At 42.5% G+C, this 17,782-nt stretch overlaps 1 protein-coding gene across 1 annotated transcript in view; it reads right to left on the reverse strand.

Moving 5' to 3' along the window:
- LOC126097489 (lachesin-like) overlaps positions 1 to 17,782 on the reverse strand; it is a 411,009-nt gene that overhangs the window by 54,754 nt on the left and 338,473 nt on the right. The window contains exon 8 of the mRNA XM_049910594.1: positions 9,675 to 9,796. Within this exon, the coding sequence (XP_049766551.1) occupies positions 9,708 to 9,796 (89 nt within the window). The 3' untranslated portion in view covers positions 9,675 to 9,707. The remainder of the gene's footprint in view (positions 1 to 9,674; positions 9,797 to 17,782) is intronic.

The raw sequence follows: 17,782 nt of genomic DNA on the forward strand, positions 1-17,782 counted from the left end.
TTATGGTTAATTAGACGAATGCTAAGTTTTATTGATGTTTTGAGCATATGCGTTTCCGCTGTTTCTTTTTTGGGACATTTCCTGAGTCTGTTTACGTTACACGAACATCCTCAGACAATGTGGGGCACGTGTAACGCCGGAAATGCATATCCTCCTATTTCCATCTATTGTGCTATAAATTTGTTTTCCTTATTTTTGTTACCTGAATATATGACATTTCTGTGTCTTTACATATTGTAATTGTTTTACTATTTGTATATATAAGCACTGATGTCGATGTATAATTGGTTTGTTTCGTAAATATTATTTGTATTTTTACGCTGGGTCTTGCCTAGGGAAAACTGCTATCGAACAGTTACATCGATAGGTCGTGTGAAGAATCAAAGTGTGTAGGATCTTTGGTAGTGTTAACTCTGCCGCGTGGAGCGCGGGCTGAGCAGAGAGAGTCTGGTTGGGGTAGTGCAGTGGAGCAGGTGTGTTGTGTGACGCTCCCGCGAATTGCCGCGCTTTCGGGGTTTGGCAGCATGTAATTGCGCTCGACTCGCGATAATAGTTTCTGACATGGTGTCGCGGACGGGAAGCATTAGCTGGTGCACATCAAGAGCCCGTTTCGCCTGGTGACCGTGTCGAGAAGAAGGCGCGCCAACATCCAGCTTCTGCAACAGCGACGGCCGACAATGAGTGACTGTCGCCACCTCCTCGATCGACGGCTTCAAACCTTCAATCAACCAACAAGGAAGACTGGAAGCACGTAAAGTTTTAGAACTGTATGGCAGACCTCAGCTTTTAAAACTGTACCATTTTCGTAACTATAATTACAGCAACTTAGCATGAACATTTGTTACTCATTGTCCCAATTGCATTACCAAGCAGGGTCCCTTCCTTTTCCAGAATGAACCCGAGTGTCATTGAAATTCAAACGCCAGCATTAAAATAATAATATAGCATTTCACTGCTTTAATTTCAAAGTTCAGTTAAAGTATTCATAGCTGGCTACAATATTTAGATTACACAAGCACGAATTAAGAGTGCGAGTTTTGTTACTGTATTTTAGCTTACCTGTGATTGCAGCTAAGCTTGGTACGTACTAAATTTTACTATTGTTCAGAATCATTTAATTCAAGTTCAAAGTTAAATCTCTTATTTCTAAATTGCGTAGATTCAAGTAGCTTTTGAAATGATTGTTGAGGTAGTCCAAGACTAACCGTGTTTTACTGAATTTCGATGTGCTTCAGATAGAAAGCTCACTATTAACTTCAGTCACTAAGTTAACTTTCGATTTTCCTGTTTTATTAATTTTTTTGCTAAATTAAGTCAGAGTGAAGTGAAATTTATTACTTCTGACAAACTTTCAGTTTTCACACTACACGTGTCAACCTTCAGTTGCCACACTTCTAGTGCTAATTATATGTGTAATAACCTTTCTTTTTCAGTTACTATAGTAATTGTCCTTAGGACTGGCGACCGTAATTTCCCCCAAATCTCAAATATCTAATTACCGCTAGTTAATTGTTAACGTAACGGCCGCACATTAACTTTCTTTATTAACTTTACCCCTTTTCAAAATTAATTTCCACCAGTTTCATTTGCATTTTTTCTTTCATTTAGATGTAACCCTTTCCTCCCTCTTTACCGACAGGTTAACTTCGGTGACGATTGCTTTTCCAAAATTCCCATTAGGTACACGCGGTTTCAATTTTTCACTGTCATTAAGGTCGATAAGTGAGGGGGAGGTTACAGGCGTCAGAATTCATTGCACCCTCTCCGGAATTTGCGGAAAATAGGTCACTTGTATGTGCAGATGTGTTGCCAACTCCCTCCAGCAACCTACCAAGGCCTCATTGCTTCCATGCCACGACGTGTCGCCGCTGTTATCCGTGCCAAAGATGGACATCCGAACTATTAGGTAGATGGTTACAACGTTCTGGCTGACCAGTTTATGTGCAAAGAAGTAATATGTTGCACGACTATAGTCGGAATACATGCTGTCGGAATTTCAATAGTAAACCTCTCCGTGATGCACAACGCTTCTCTTGTAGCGTCTGCCACAGGATCTTCGTAAAGCTCTTACGCTTACTAAAGGGGAACAGCGTCGAAATCCAACTCGCCTCGTTGGATCTTCTTTACCTCTTTTATTAATCCCACCTAGCAAGAGAATCGGTAGTCACGAATAAATAGGATGAGTGTTGTATTAGCCACTCATGTCGTGGATGAATTACATTTCTTAAAGATCCCACGAATGGAGCTTAAACTGGTATCTGTTTTTCTAAAATTTTTGCTAAGTGGTCATCCCACTCTGGACTATTAGTAATAGATATTTTACGGTTGTTTATGTTTCCACTTATTTATTACCAGTTGTGTGTTCCGACAGTAATGGAGTTCTTCGCCTATTAATGTATAATACGTTACATTTATTTACGTTTATGGCCAAATGGCAATCCCTGCATCAGTCGTCTTTACTCTGCAAGTCGTCCTGTATTTCACTGCATTCACCTGGCACTGCAGCCTTCCTGCAGAGAATAGTATAATCTGCCTTGTCCCGTGGATGAGAGAGTAATGGATATGAGCAAGCTAACATATCAAACTAGGAAGACACGCAACTAACTGCAGGCTATTACACTGTTGAAAAAAATGCGACAAGCTCATTCTACTAACAAGTGATGTGGCAGGTAGTTCGTCTTTGTAGAAGTGCTTGACAACTAATTCAGACAAAATAAAACGCACATATCAACAGTCAACTGTCGCATCAATACGAAGTGTAGCTCCTCTGGCGGCAAGGCTGGTGTATATTATTACATGCAAATGATCATAGAGGTGCAGGATGGCATCTTACTATAGATTGTCCCAAGCATATAGCGCCATTATTTGCATTTCGGCAGTGGTTCTTGCCGGCTCCGGAGGACAAGTAAGTTCCCACCCCACCATGTCCCATAATCGTTCAATTGGCGAGATATCTAGTGCTCTTTCTGACCAGGGCATTTGTTGTATACCACGAAGAGTACATTGCGTAGCAGAAGCCTTATGCTGTCGTGCGTTGTCCTGCTGAAAAAGCACATCACGTTCCTGTCGAAAAAATGGCAGTAGCTCGGAGATAACAACCGGTGATATGTTGCGGGAACTGGTTGCTTTACCCTGCAGAAATACCAAATGTGAGCGCGAGTTTTAATTCACCATAAAGAATAGGATGGGTGGTCTGGGCGCATGCACTGTAGAATAGGCCGCTCAACAGGTCTACATCGTACACGTGTACGTCCATCATTCACTTACTGACAGAACATTCATCACAGAAGACGACAAAGCGCCATTGCGATGTCCAGCTGACTTTTTCACGATACCAGAGCAGCCGTTCTTGGCGGTGTTAAGGTGTGGGTGACTGCCTGGACAGAGGCACATGTGATCTCAGTCTTGCTGCAAGCAGGCGGTTTAAATGGTACTCGGTGAAACAGCAGGTGTAATATGTACCCGAATTTCTTCCCTGAATGATGTTTGGTCGGACTACGCTGATCGAACAAAGCGTCGATGTCCGTTAGTACTACGGGGACGTTCAGAAGCTGCGCAATAGATTTGCGAATTTTCCACCAACCACTGCTGAAAGCAGCGGCAAGCCACTGATTCATTTACAGGAGTCCGTCGATGTGTCCATACGACCAGTTCCAAATGACTGCAGTTGTTCAACGGGAATACGTACTCGTCGGCGGGGTATGGTTGTACACTCATGCTCATAAATTAAGGATAATTGCAGAATGTGGTGCCACACAATGTGGCACTACACAAAACTGACGCTAATAGCATAGGCACATAGGGAACACACACGACACAGATCTGTAAGTCCACGGTATTGGTGATAAGTTGAGAAAACCGTCCCGAAACACATGTGCCACTGTTTCCTGCGCATGTACCCCGACATCAATATGGGATATGATCACCATGTACAGGTACACAGGCCGCCCAACGGGTTGGCATACTCTGGATCAGATGGTCAATCAGCTGCTGGGGTATAGCCTCCCAATTTTGCACCAGTGCCTGTCGGAGCTCCTGAAGTGTCCTAGGGGTTTGAATACGTGCAGCGATACGCCGACCGAGAGTATCCCAGACGTGCTCGATGGGGTTTAGGTCTGGAGAACAGGCAGGCCACTCCATTCGCCTGATAACTTCCGTTTCAAGGTACTCCTCTACGATGGCAGCTCGGTGGGGCCGTGCGTTATCATCCATCAGGAGGAAGGTGGGATCCACTGCATCCCTGAAAAGGCGGACATACTGGTGCAAAATGACGTCCCAATACACCTGACCTGTTACAGTAGCTCTATCAAAGACATGCAGGGGTGTACGTGCACCAATCGTAATCCCACCCCACACCATCAAACCACGACCTCCATACAGGTCCCTTTCAAGGACATTAAGGGTTTGGTATCTGGTTCCTGGTTCACGCCAGATGAAATCCCGGCGAGTATCACTGTTCAGACTATACCTGGACTCGTCCGTGAACATAACCCGGGACAACTGTTCGAATGACCATATAGTGTGTTGTTGGCACCAGTCTTTACGGCTCTACAGTGACCAGGGGTCAGTGGAATGCACCTTGCAGGTCTTTGGACGAATAAACCCTGTCTGTTCAGTCGTCTGTTGACTGTGTGCCTGGAGACAACTGTTCCAGTGGCTGTAGTAAGGTCTCGAACAAGGCTACCTGCAGTACTCCATGGCCGTCTGGGTACTGATGGTGAGATATCGGTCTTCGTGTGGTGTTGTACACTGTGGACGTCCCGTACTGTAGCGCCTGGACACGTTTCGTGTCTGCTGGGATCGTTGCCATAATCTTGAGATCACACTTTGTGGCACGCAGAGGGCCCATGCTAAGACCTGCTGTGTTTGACCAGCCTCCAGTCGCCCTAGTATTGTATCCCTCATAACGTCAATAACGTCATCAATATGTGTTCTTTGAGCCATAGTCAACACACAGTCACCATTAGCACGTCTGAATACGTCTACACACTTACTCGCTGCACCGTACTCTGACATGCACCAACACACCTCCACATATGTGGACTGCTGCCAGAGTCACCGTACGACGACCGCAGGTCAAATGCGCTGCATGGTCGTACCTCGAGGTGATTTAAACCCGCAAATCGCCCACCAGAGCGTTGTTTCACCATGTATCAACATTATCCTTAATTTATGATCATGATTGTACTATAGATTTAATGTTGCGATCACTGTTCACCTCTAAACTCAGCACAATTACTGTTTGCAGAGAAAAAACAGAGGGCACGCAGGCAAGTGTCCTGAGCGTTATCTGACCGTCGATGACAGTGACAAATGAACCACTAACACTACAACCTTTCGGTATACAAACATTATACCCTGGTGCCACTGGACACTGTTCTTGAGGATGTTGCATTTTTATTTTCCTGCGGTGTACATTGTCTTTAACTGGTATTTGTAAGTGCCGGATTTTTGACGGAGACCTGAAGGTCGATTGGTATTGTGCCTTTTCAGCAGGCAGCTTATCTTGCCCGCCAAGGGGCGACAGAACGGCAAGAATCAAATTTCTTTTCCTGCTTCATGGTGATGGTCTTACTGCTACGCGCCGGCCGTTGTGGCCGTGCGGTTCTAGGCGCTTCAGTCTGGAACCGCGTGACCGCTACGGTCGCAGGTTCGAATCCTGCCTCGGGCACGGATGTATGTGATGTCCTTAGGTTAGTTAGGTTTAATTAGTTCTAAGTTCTAGGCGACTGATGATCTCTGAAGTTAAGTCGCATAGTGCTCAGAGCCATTTGAACCATTACTGCTGCGCTTGCTTGAGATAACTTCATTTATAAACTGCGCTGAGTTTAGAGGTGAGCAGTTGCTGCAACGTTCATCCTAGGGTACAACCATGCCGCACACACGAGTACCTACTCCTTACGTAGGAAGCTCAGCTCATGGTGCATGTAATCAGTGACTAACATCGTTCTTGCTCGATGTACCAATGTTTTTAACACAGTGCGCTTCTGTGCCGGGTGACAACGGCTGATGGCATGTAAGAACAGACAGTCGTACATAGTTTTTCTGTGGATGCTGTGGCTAAGTCATCCACTTCATTTGCGGCGGACGAGAACGTCCAGGAAGGGCAATGCTTCGTCTGAGTGTGGCCAATGTGACTTCGGACAAACAGTGCGCACTGTACAACAACCCAGGAAGTAGCCTTAGAGGTTTAATAGTCTACGCTACACTGTGAAATCATGCGTTAGAAAACGGTCATCGGGTAAGATTTTAAAACTCTATCGTGACTCGGACAAACTGCTTCTGGGACTGTGTAGTTAAGGAAGCCATCGAAATAAAAAATCCCTGCGAACATCCATAATAGAAAATGAGAACTGCAGCTCAGTGCGGCGTGGGATCCAGTGATCGTTAAGTTGAAGAGGGCGTATCGAACGCAAAACCAACTTAGGCCCATATACACTGTTGGAAAAAAATTAATACGCCCTTTAGAGGTTTCCAATTGAATCAAGATTTACAGGGTTATTACAAATGATTGAAGCGATTTCACAGCTCTACAATAACTTTATTATTTGAGATATTTTCACAATGCTTTGCACACACATACAAAAACTCAAAAAGTTTTTTTAGGCATTCACAAATGTTCGATATGTGCCCCTTTAGTGATTCGGCAGACATCAAGCCGATAATCAAGTTCCACCCACACTCGGCGCAGCATGTCCCCATCAATGAGTTCGAAAGCATCGTTGATGCGAGCTCGCAGTTCTGGCACGTTTCTTTGTAGAGGAGGTTTAAACACTGAACCTTTCACATAACCCCACAGAAAGAAATCGCATGGGGTTAAGCCGGGAGAGCGTGGGGGCCATGACATGAATTGCTGATCATGATCTCCACCACGACCAATCCATCGGTTTTCCAATCTCCTGTTTAAGAAATGCCTTTTCCGTAAGATTTTCCAAACCGTCGGCGGTGGTACGTTTAGCTCCCTGCTTGCTTTATTCGTCGACTTCCGCGGGCTACGCGTGAAACTTGCCCGCACGCGTTCAACCGTTTCTTCGCTCACTGCAGGCCGACCCGTTGATTTCCCCTTACAGAGGCATCCAGAAGCTTTAGACTGCCCATACCATCGCCGAATGGAGTTAGCAGTTGGTGGATCTTTGTTGAACTTCGTCCTGAAGTGTCGTTGCACTGTTATGACTGACTGATGTGAGTGCATTTCAAGCACGACATACGCTTTCCGGCTCCTGTCGCCATTTTGTCTCACTGCGCTCTCGAGCGCTCTGGCGGCAGAAACCTGAAGTGTGGTTTCAGCCGAACAAAACTTTATGAGTTTTTCTACGAATCTGTAGTGTGTCGTGACCATATGTCAATGAATGGAGCTACAGTGAATTTATGAAATCGCTTCAATCATTTGTAATAGCCCTGTATTGTTGCAACAGTGCATATAGAGTACACGAAATGATTACATTTACAGATCAATAGCACAAGCGACTCTGAGCTACCAGGTATCGAGCCATGCTGAAGCGTAGTTCAAAAATGGCTCTGAGTACTATGGGACTTAACATCTGAGGTCATCAGTCGCCTAGAACTTAGAACTACTTAAACCTAACTAACTTAAGGACATCACACACATCGATGACCGAGGCAGGATTCGAACCAGCGACCGTAGCGGTCTCGCGGTTCCAGACTGAAGCGCCTAGAACCGCTCGGCCACTCCGGCCGGCAGTACGTTGTGTAGCCTTCACTGAGGCGGTGCAGGCGCTGTCTCCGGCATTCAGTCGATCGCACAGATACTGTCATGCGATACGTTAAGCCACGCCTGTTCAGCCTGTACGCGTAGTTCTATAACAGATGTTGGCTGACGAGTCGCACGAGTCACTTCTCGTTACATCATATCCAAGAGAAGTTGCTGAGCATCTTGCAGAACACGTTGAATTTCACGGCCAATGTGTGGGAGAGCGTTATCCTGGTGGGACAACACATCACCTTCCTGTTGTAAGAACGGCAGAATAACGAGTCTAACAATATTCTGCCAGCACCTAGCGCTGGTTATCGTCCCCTATAGAAACAACGAAGGTGAACAAGTCTTGTGGCTTTTCGCACGCCAGACCATAAGGGTTGGGATGTGGCCAGTGTGTCTTGGACGATTCACCCTACGAAACAGCGCTCACCAGGGCAATGTCGTACATGCAAATGACCATCATTTACGTGCAGGCCTTGCGTGCAGAAAGAATCTGCTTTCATCGCTGAAGACCACGGCGCGCTCAACAAGTCTGCATGATACACGCAAACAATGATCACTTGCTTTCAGGCAGAATCTGCTTTTCTCGCTGCAGACCACGGCGCACGATTCTATCTTCCAAGTGATCCTCTGACAGCATCAGTCGAGCTGTGCACATCGATGCTGTGGTGTGAGTGGAAGACGAGCTAGAGGAGTGCTTGTCCGTAGTCCCACTGCTAATAACCAGTTCGGAACAGTTCGTGTTGACACGTCTGGGCTCACAAGTCCTCGTATCTGTGTTGTGGTAGCTGTACTATCTGCCACTGCTTCCCTTACAACATGGCGATCCTGGCGGGCGACTGTACTGCATGGACATCCAGAATCTCGTCTACGGCCGTGAGAATTTTCAAGTGACCACTGGTACCAACATCGTTTCACAGCTGACACAGCACACCCATCTTATGTGGCAATTCTCCGAAAGGACAATTTCACCAATCGGATGGCCACAATTTGACTCCTTTCAAACTCACTCAGTCGGCTATAGGAAGCGTGAGTGTGACTCTGTGGCATGATTACCTGCTTTCTTCACAGGTCTGAACCACACTGAGCCTTTTGATTGTGAACATTTCCTGTTAAAAAGAAATTGGTTCAAATGGCTCTAAGCACTATGGGACTCAACAGCTGAGGCCATTAGTCGCCTAGAACTTAGAACTACTTAAACGTAATTAACGTAAGGACATCACACACATTCATGCCCGAGGCAGGATTCGAACCTGCGATCGTAGCGGCCGCGCGGTTCCAGACTGAAGCGCCTAGAACCGCTCGGCCACACTGGCCGGCTTCCTGTTAAATGGTAGACACATGGCGCTCTGTTTGCTATACCACTAGCCTATCTGTTGACAGACGACGTTGAAATCTTAATCAGTACATCTACTATCCCCCAGGTGCCATATGCCATCATCGGATCAAAATCTACGTCGACTTTCCAGTTGTTCTAATTTTTTCCTGGCGTGAGCACCAGTGACGTCACAGCAGGCAGTTAGAGGGCGCAAGGAACCACTAGCAACTCATCAACAGTCATTCCAAGGAGTGCCAAGTCGAAAGCTCGTAGAGTTTTAAACACTTGATGCCGCTAGAAGTCCGAGAACAATTATTCGATGTTACTGTTGCGGGACTTTGCATTCTTACTTTATGTGTGTTGTCCATCCAGGAAGTCCTGAAACCAGTCACTAAGCTGGTCCGACACTCGCTAAGTTCGTATTTTGTTTGCTAAGCGACTGTGCTGAACTACAATAAATGCATTTCGGAAGTCAAGGAACACCGCATCAACTTGTTCGTCGATGTCTACGGCGCTATGTCACTCGTTGACGAACATAGCGAGGTGTGTTTCACACAGAGAGTTTCATGAGACAGCTACTCGCTTCTGATGGACTTGCCTGTATGCCGCCTGTATTGTGCCGCTAGGGTATGACATTACCTGCAGTGACGCAACGCTGGTGATGGTGCGGTTTCAGTGCAGGCAGCGGACGGCCAGCATCGCCAGCAGCGGAGACCCCAGCAGCAGCGCGGCGCCAGACGGCAGCGACTGGCGCCAGTCACCTGCGCAAAGACACACCACACCACTGCTGGCAGCGCGCCACGTCGCCAACACGGCACAACTTGCAAAGTATGTCAATGTACAATGTAAAATTTGAAGTTGTGTAGGAAGGCTACAGTAAACATCCCGCTCAATGTCGCACAGTTTCTTCAGATTCTGTATGTTAACCATTTCGGATCCGAAATATTAAAAATCAGATTTTTTAAATCATCGTTTTTGCATTAGGTTATTAGACATACATTAAGACAGGTCAATGTGAAAAACAAGTTAATTGACGTATGTGTGGTTTCAAATGGAGCCACTGTGCATGAAATGTCATTACTATTGGTGGTAAGATACAATGCTGTTCCTTTATGGATAGGCGTAGGGCTACTTGACAGAGAGCACCCCTTCATTTAATTCTGTGAGGTTCCTTCTTTGTGCTACAGTGTACACAGTGTCTTGAGGCTCCATGTACTGGTAGATGCTTTTGCTTCTGTTGTATGTTTCTCAACTGGAACAACAATTTTACATTTTTTTTGCTAATGGTTCGAATGATGTACTTGGACATACAGGACTTTCTGATTAGTCTGGAATACTATTTGTTGTTATAGCACACTGCCCTAAGTCGAGATCATTGTCTTCAGCTAACACAGCTCCACTTTCACTGCGACTGTCAGTCTCTGAATCGGCAGCTGAAAAAAATCACTTCCAAAAGGCACTCGAAAATTTTCCTTTATTCTGCGAGAGAGCATGGTATGAAACTGGAAATGCAACAATCTGTCACAGCTAGTCGTGTTGCCTTAGAGCCGCAGTGGTTTCAAAAGAAACCACGATAATAACTACGAAAATAAATACAAAAATTTAATTATTATTGCAATATACAGCATATAAAATTGAGCAGGACAGTTTTTGCTCCTAATCCACTCACAAAACATGCGTTATAGTGACGAATTGAATCATAATTTGAAAACAAAGACAATCGTGCACCCATTACCAAAATGGCTCCTACGTTTGCTCATCTAAATGCCAAGATTTGAAACATATGAAGTAGTTCAAGCTCCAGCTGCTAGTGGGCAGCACATATTGGAGACATAAAGGGTGGCTACGGGTGTAGCTGCTGTGAAATATACGAAACCAGCAAATCCTAGGTGGCTCTTTTATATTCACGGAACAACCCGAAAGACGATGAACACTGAAGATGTCACTTACAATCAGTGCTGCTTATACCAAGTATATCGGAAAAGAGACTCCACTTTCAGGATATAGTGTCCCACCCAAAGACGGCATATGGTGATGCTTTGAAAGTGCGTAGATTTTACCCAATCTGTACGTAACTAATATTCCAACATAAAGGGCGTTCGGAAATTCCCGTTAGAAATTCCTCAGACGTGTAGAGGGGACAGAGCTCATAACATTTTAAATAGGAACTCATGTCCGAAAGCGTATCGTTTCCGTTCTAGGACGGTTTCAATTCAGATATGTAACTCATATACTCGTGCTTGAGGAATTCAATTAGGCTTGACACAGTAAAATTATTAGGTAATAATTCGAAATGAAACAAACGAAACATCCATTTATCACTTAAGCACATTTGTTTGCGTTAATCTTGAAACATTATGTGTTTACATTATTCCTAAACAGAAAACAACCCAGCATCCGTACGTACAGAACGTTATGTTTAAGTGTTAATACAAAAAAATGTGCTTAAGTGACAAATGGATGTTTCGTTAGGTTTCCTTTTGTAATGTTACCTAATAATTGTACTGCGTCACGCCTCATTCAATGCCTGAAGCAGAATCAGATGAGTTAAACAACTGAACTGAAACCATCGTAGAACGGAAATGGTACATTTCCGGACATGGGTTCCTGTTAAAAACATTATGTACTCACTCCCCTCTAGAAGTCTGTAACGGGAATTTCCGAACACATTACCTGTTGTAACACCATAACTGATTCTGCAAATATTTGTACTGATTAATGCTGTTTAGTATCAAGTATGTATTTTTCACTATATAATATCTTTGACCTATTGTAATAAAGTGGAATGTTGTGTAAAATGTTTTCTCTTTACTATTTAAATTCTTTGTATTAAATGGAGGAAAATGTTACATAATTATGTGGCTTTTGTGATGACATGTTAATGTATTTAAATATTAAGATTTTTTAAAAGATGTTTGTTTACAGCTATGTACAGTGTATAAAATGAAAAGCAACAGTATTTCCCATTTGCAACGGAAGCGAGTTGGCTCGCGCCAAAAAAGTGGTTGGCGCGGGCTAAAAGGTGGATGTGGCGCTCAGTCTGGGCGCCAAGTGAGAGAGCTCAGTCAGTCGGCAGCTAGCTACTGGACAGTTTGGTCTGAGCAGCAATAGAGCGAACTGTGCAAGTGTCGAGGGTGGCATCCAGTACCTGGATTAATATGGAAAGGCCTCGGATGTGTGTGCGGCTATTAAATGGTGCTCTTTTAATGAAAAAGGCTCTAATGTTGGAAACGTCGTCGCCAAGTAGAAGATAATAGAGCCAATTACATCCAGAAGAGAGACCAGAAGCCGTTATGTACTCTCCACCGATATTGCGCAATCACTTCGGCAGTTGTAAGAGGTCACAATTTTGTCAAAGTATGAACCAGTACATTTAAGTGTTGTTTAATTTGCAACAATCAGGCAAATTATGTGAAACTTGTGTCCGATCCTTGATTTGGTTCCTCTCACTATACCTCATAGGATCCACTGCCCATAAATACTGACATACGAGAATCGTGTGTTTTAAAAACTGATGAAAATGAATATTTATTTATTTGCGTAATTCTGAATGCAAAAAGATATACAGAAATACTATGGGTTTCATTGAAATCAAGGGAGGTAGTTAATATTGCATTTATGAAAACCTCAATAATGTTTGATTTGCTTTAATTCAAAGTATTTGTGCTTCAAAGATTAACTGCATTTAATTTTGTCAGTGAAAATTACTGGCTGTGCTAATGACAAAAGGAAGCACGCTATTATTTAGTTAGATTAAAATGCATTTTAAGTCATACTTAAGAACCTGCATAAAGGATCACCGGCATTAACTGCTTTAAAAGTCCTGCAAGGTGAGTGAAATTTGTGAAAGAGTGTTACCTAAATTTGCCATCTTACAAATGGTCTCAGAAAAGTGTGTTTAGTTTGCTTTATGGTATTGGACAGTTTAAGGGTCCCCAATTTTGAGTTGCTAAAAATGAATAAACCTGCTTGAATAATGAATATATTAACTGCAGTTGAAGTTAATTTTGAATTTTGTGTACTTAGTGTGATGAAAATTGGAAAGCCAGTTTGGGAGCCCCCACCAACAATTTTGTTTATTGAAGATAAAGTTATTGTAACTGCCCTTATCCATAAAAATAGAAACAATATTTATTCTAGTTGAAAATGCACGATATTACTTCTTAATGAATGTAAAAATCCTATTGCAAGTGACTTTTAATTATATTTGTACTATTCGGAAAGTAACTGTTGGAATAGGACTAAGTCCATGTACATTTCTACGTAGTATGATTTTTACTTTCATAACTTTTGGTGGCGGCCGGAGTGGCCGAGCGGTTCTAGGCGCTACAGTCTGGATCCGCGCGATCGCTACGATCGCAGGTTCGAATCCTGCCTCGGGGATGGATGTGTGTGTTGTCCTTAGGTTAGTTAGGTTTAAGTAGTTCTAAGTTCTAGGGGACTGATGACCTCAGTAGTTAAGTCCCACAGTGCTCAGAGCCATTTGAACCATTTAACTTTTGGTGATCACATAATTCATATATAACAAAGTGATTACTATTGAGAAGAAATAAGCTGTTACCTGTTTCTGTGAGAACTTGCATATACTATTTATAACTGCTGGTGTTCACTGTATCACTTATGTGATTAGAGTAGAGTTTCATTGCATTTCTCTGGGGAAGAAGTAATGCTAGCTTTCCTTTACCAAAATTCAATACAGATTCTTTAAAAGTAATGTTTATATTACTATGCCTAATTAGGCTGGCGACCGTATTTTTTTTATTTAAGTAAAATTGCCTACTTAAGATATTTTCCAAATTTCAATCTTTAGCTTTCTGGTTTCTACTGTTATATTAAATTCAGGTTCGATAATCCAAATCCATTAGGTAACTCACGGTCAGTTTACTTAAATTCTCCCAGGGGGTAACATTTACTACTGCAACGTAATGCTATATTTGGTAATATACGTTGTGTCAGCATAACAAACGGCGCAGTATAGTGTTGTATTTGGCTTTTCCAGTTATAGTACTATCTATTGAGCAGTAAGTGTTGTACTGTATCGCTTTATATATTTTTTAAGAAACGGGTTCTGCAAAATTTAACGAACTGGAGTTTAGAGGTTTTCATTGCCTAACATCGATATGTGGATGAAAATCAATTGCTCCATTTCAAGCTCACCCCGAAAAGCGTTGTGTATGCATTACATTTCAGTCGTTGTTCCACTGATTTGTATTTTGGATGAAGGACGTACAAATACTCGTTCTACCATTCAGATCAAAATAATTACTAGATTCGATGCTTTTTTTTTATTTTTAAGAACACAAATGTAAATCTGACTGTTGAATAACTTCCTCGTAATTTTTATTTATTTATTTATTTTTTTTTTTTTTTTTAGCACGTGTACCTCCTATAGGCACAACTTCTCAAAGTCTCAGATGGTCTCTAAGACGCATATCCTAAGAGCTACCAGCTCTGCTTCGTCTTCGATGCTGTGGAAGTAATTTGGTCTAGTGCAAGCTCTCTGCTTCACATATCTTGAGACGTGTTAGTATGGGCAAAAATAAAAAAATGATGTATAGTGAACATGTGCTCTGAAATGCACACCTTAAGAGCTATGAGCACTTCTTCATCTTCGCTACTGTGAAGTACATCTCTTCTATGGAGCAAGTGCGCATAGCTCTTGAGGTATGCGTTTCTAGAGACCATGTTTACTAATTTTTTTTATTCTAGTGTGGTGTACCTTCAGCTGCATGCGTTGACGCCATTAATTATGATACACGATCTGTACCGAGGAGACTTTAAAGTCTAACACAGTTTCCTTTTCAGAATCCTCTAAGGCAAGTTCTTCTGCGAAAGGTCACACTTTATAACGACGTCAGGGGTGAATCGTAGCCACACAGAGGCAAGATAATACTTAATAATTAGTCCTGTCTGTGATACTCTGGATGAGCAACTGGAGAAAATTTATCAGACATTTACGAAAATGAGCAGCAAGGCGATTATAAGCTGATTCTCCAATAACAGTGACTTGGCTGACTGTCAACTGGGTGTGTGTGCTTTAATATAATTGCCTGGCTAACGGTGTCATAAGACACCATCCTCAAATTATTTCATTTTTTTGGCACTAAGAGGGGGGGGGGGGAACCAATTTAAGGTAGACTGTTCGTGTTTTACACGGTTCTCTGGTAATTGGTAGCCCATCATGAAACGAATGGCGACAAATTCATGGGAGATGTGTTTCCTTGCTGTTAACGACATTAGTTCTGCGTCTGCTAGTCGTTTTGCCTGTCGCCGCTATGTATGGTGTGGCCGCTGAAAAAAGAAACCATAGGATAACTTAAGCTTTTGTTGTTACTAATGTCATATTTGGATCATTTGTGCTAAAGTATATTGAAAGAGACAGATAATGTGTAACATGTTTAGGAGCAGTTGAGTGATATTGTAGCCCAGAGATTTTTTTGTATACGCAAAACGAATTTGGTTTACAAACCTGAAGAAAGCTACTGTAGACATTGTTTTCGGATAGTTCCGAAAGGGTAGATTATCGAACGGAAGAAAAAAAAACTGTACCTTATTTCGGAGTGTTTATATGCAGAGGGCTGTAGTCTCAAAATAGACGAGAGATCAGAGTGTCTTTCCGCTTGCACACAAGAGTTTGTGCGCGGCCCACGTGCCATTTGGAATGCGATCGAACGTTCACGGTGTATTCCTGACGCGTGTGGTTTGCCAGTATCTATTCTAGAAGAGAAGGCCTTCGGTAGTAGGCGTTTGCGAGGGGGTGGTCAATTGACACGCTCACCGAAGATCAATAGGTTGAAGGCGGGACTCTGTGTGGTTAGCTGTCCTTGTCCCACTCAATTATTCTCAGCATCCGCAACTTAAGACCAGAAAAAGAGGGGCTAAACATCGTTTTACTAGAAGTTAAATGTTTTACTTATGCTCGTAACATGTAGGTAGCTGAAATCCGTAAAGTTATTTTCAACGAATTATGAACTGTTTGTTCTGCGTGTAGAAAATGGAAAAAGATTTTTTCATTGTAAAATTGATCTTAATTCAAAAGGAGCTTCCATCTAAAGTTAACTTCTAAAAGCAGACGAAGGACTAATTGAGATTAGGCAGTTGTCGATCGTTATTGAAGACCACAATGGCAAGATATTTTACCTTTCAATTGATCCGTAAAAGTTACTCAAGTATTGCCAACTCTTATGAAGCGAGATATGCGGAAGGTTCAAGAGGATACAGGCATGTTATATAGTGGATGTAGAAGATCGACAGCGGAACTAATTAAAAAAAAAGAAAAACTATTTCTGCGGAGAAGCCTGCGGACTTGAAATTTGCATTTTCATTTGAAGTGACGTCCTAGTGCTATTATTTTGGTAGTGGTTCCTATTTATTTGATATGAGAGGGATAGACATTAATTGAGTGATATTGGATTTACAAACTTCTAGTTTTCCGACGTACATCGTGTGCAGAATCCCATGTAGATTTTGCTCTAATAGTTGCCTCTCCTATGTATTTTCAGTTTCTCATCTTCTTTTGTAGAGACTTTTCAAACTTAATTGCGAATTAGATTGCTGAAGACAAATGTGAAATCCATAATTTAAAAATAAAGAAAAATCGTAATAGGAAACGTTATATCAGTACCGTCCCATTACACCCAGTTGGCTCTTTTGGAAACGTAGTTTCACCAAGAAGAGTCGTCAACGGTGATACCGACTCTGACTGGATTGGCTGAGAGCTCAGGATACCATATTTTCACCTATCGTGGGTTTATTGAGGCTTGAGCAGTTTGTGCGGTGTTAGTAGACAGATTATAATTTTCAAAATGGCATAGTTATTTGCAAATATTAGCATCCACAAGGAGGGTGGGGGCGAGCAAGAGGGGGCATTTGTCCCCTCCATGAATCTGTGGTACACTTTTTTTTATTTCAAAATTCTCACTTATTTCTAGAAATGATAGTCTGTGATTCTGCTCAGTTGCATACAAGAGGTAACAAAGTGGCTTTAGTGAATACTACATTGTTTGGTTATCAGATTGTCTTGTCATGGCAGCGGTTTCGGCGTTGTTTTGCAATCTCGGGTGACGTGAGTATTTGTAGAACATAGCCGAAACATAGTATCCTATGTTTTTTTACGTCGCTTTCTTGTACAGCCGTTAATGAGCTACAGACAGGACCAGTTACAACACCTAGCACATGCAATTTTGTCATATGATGACATGGTTGCAGACCGTGGCTGTTATTTGAAGACAAATGTTGATGGTGTTGGGACAGCAACCAGCCGCAAATTTACTTTCAGTTCCTTCATTCATAGGGTACCGTTACGGTTTCTAATCGTTATGATTCATCTTCAGACCGTTTACATGCTTTTCTTACAACATGTGGTGCGTTTTTTACAGATTAATTGTCCTAAAATATAAATAATACATAATTATAAGCACGACACACACAGATGGTTGCGTTACAGATTTTCATTGGATGTGAATTAAGTGAAATGTCAGTTTAGAGTGTTTGTTTTCATAACATTCGTCCAACAGATGTGAATACATTGCCACTGCATTTTTGTCGTTGGACACACAAAAGTTCCTCACTGAACACTTTAGATTTGTCACTGAAAAGATTTCTACCACGCACCATGTGTTTTCATGCATACAAAGTGCTTACAAACATATAAATATCAAAGATGTTATGATGTATCGTAACATTTGAAAATGTTGCCCTAGCACATGGCTGCAACATACCCGCCCGAAACCCATCCCCAGTTCCTA

This window comes from Schistocerca cancellata, chromosome 1, assembly GCF_023864275.1.
Source record: "Schistocerca cancellata isolate TAMUIC-IGC-003103 chromosome 1, iqSchCanc2.1, whole genome shotgun sequence".
Classification (NCBI taxonomy): Eukaryota; Metazoa; Arthropoda; class Insecta; order Orthoptera; family Acrididae; genus Schistocerca; species Schistocerca cancellata.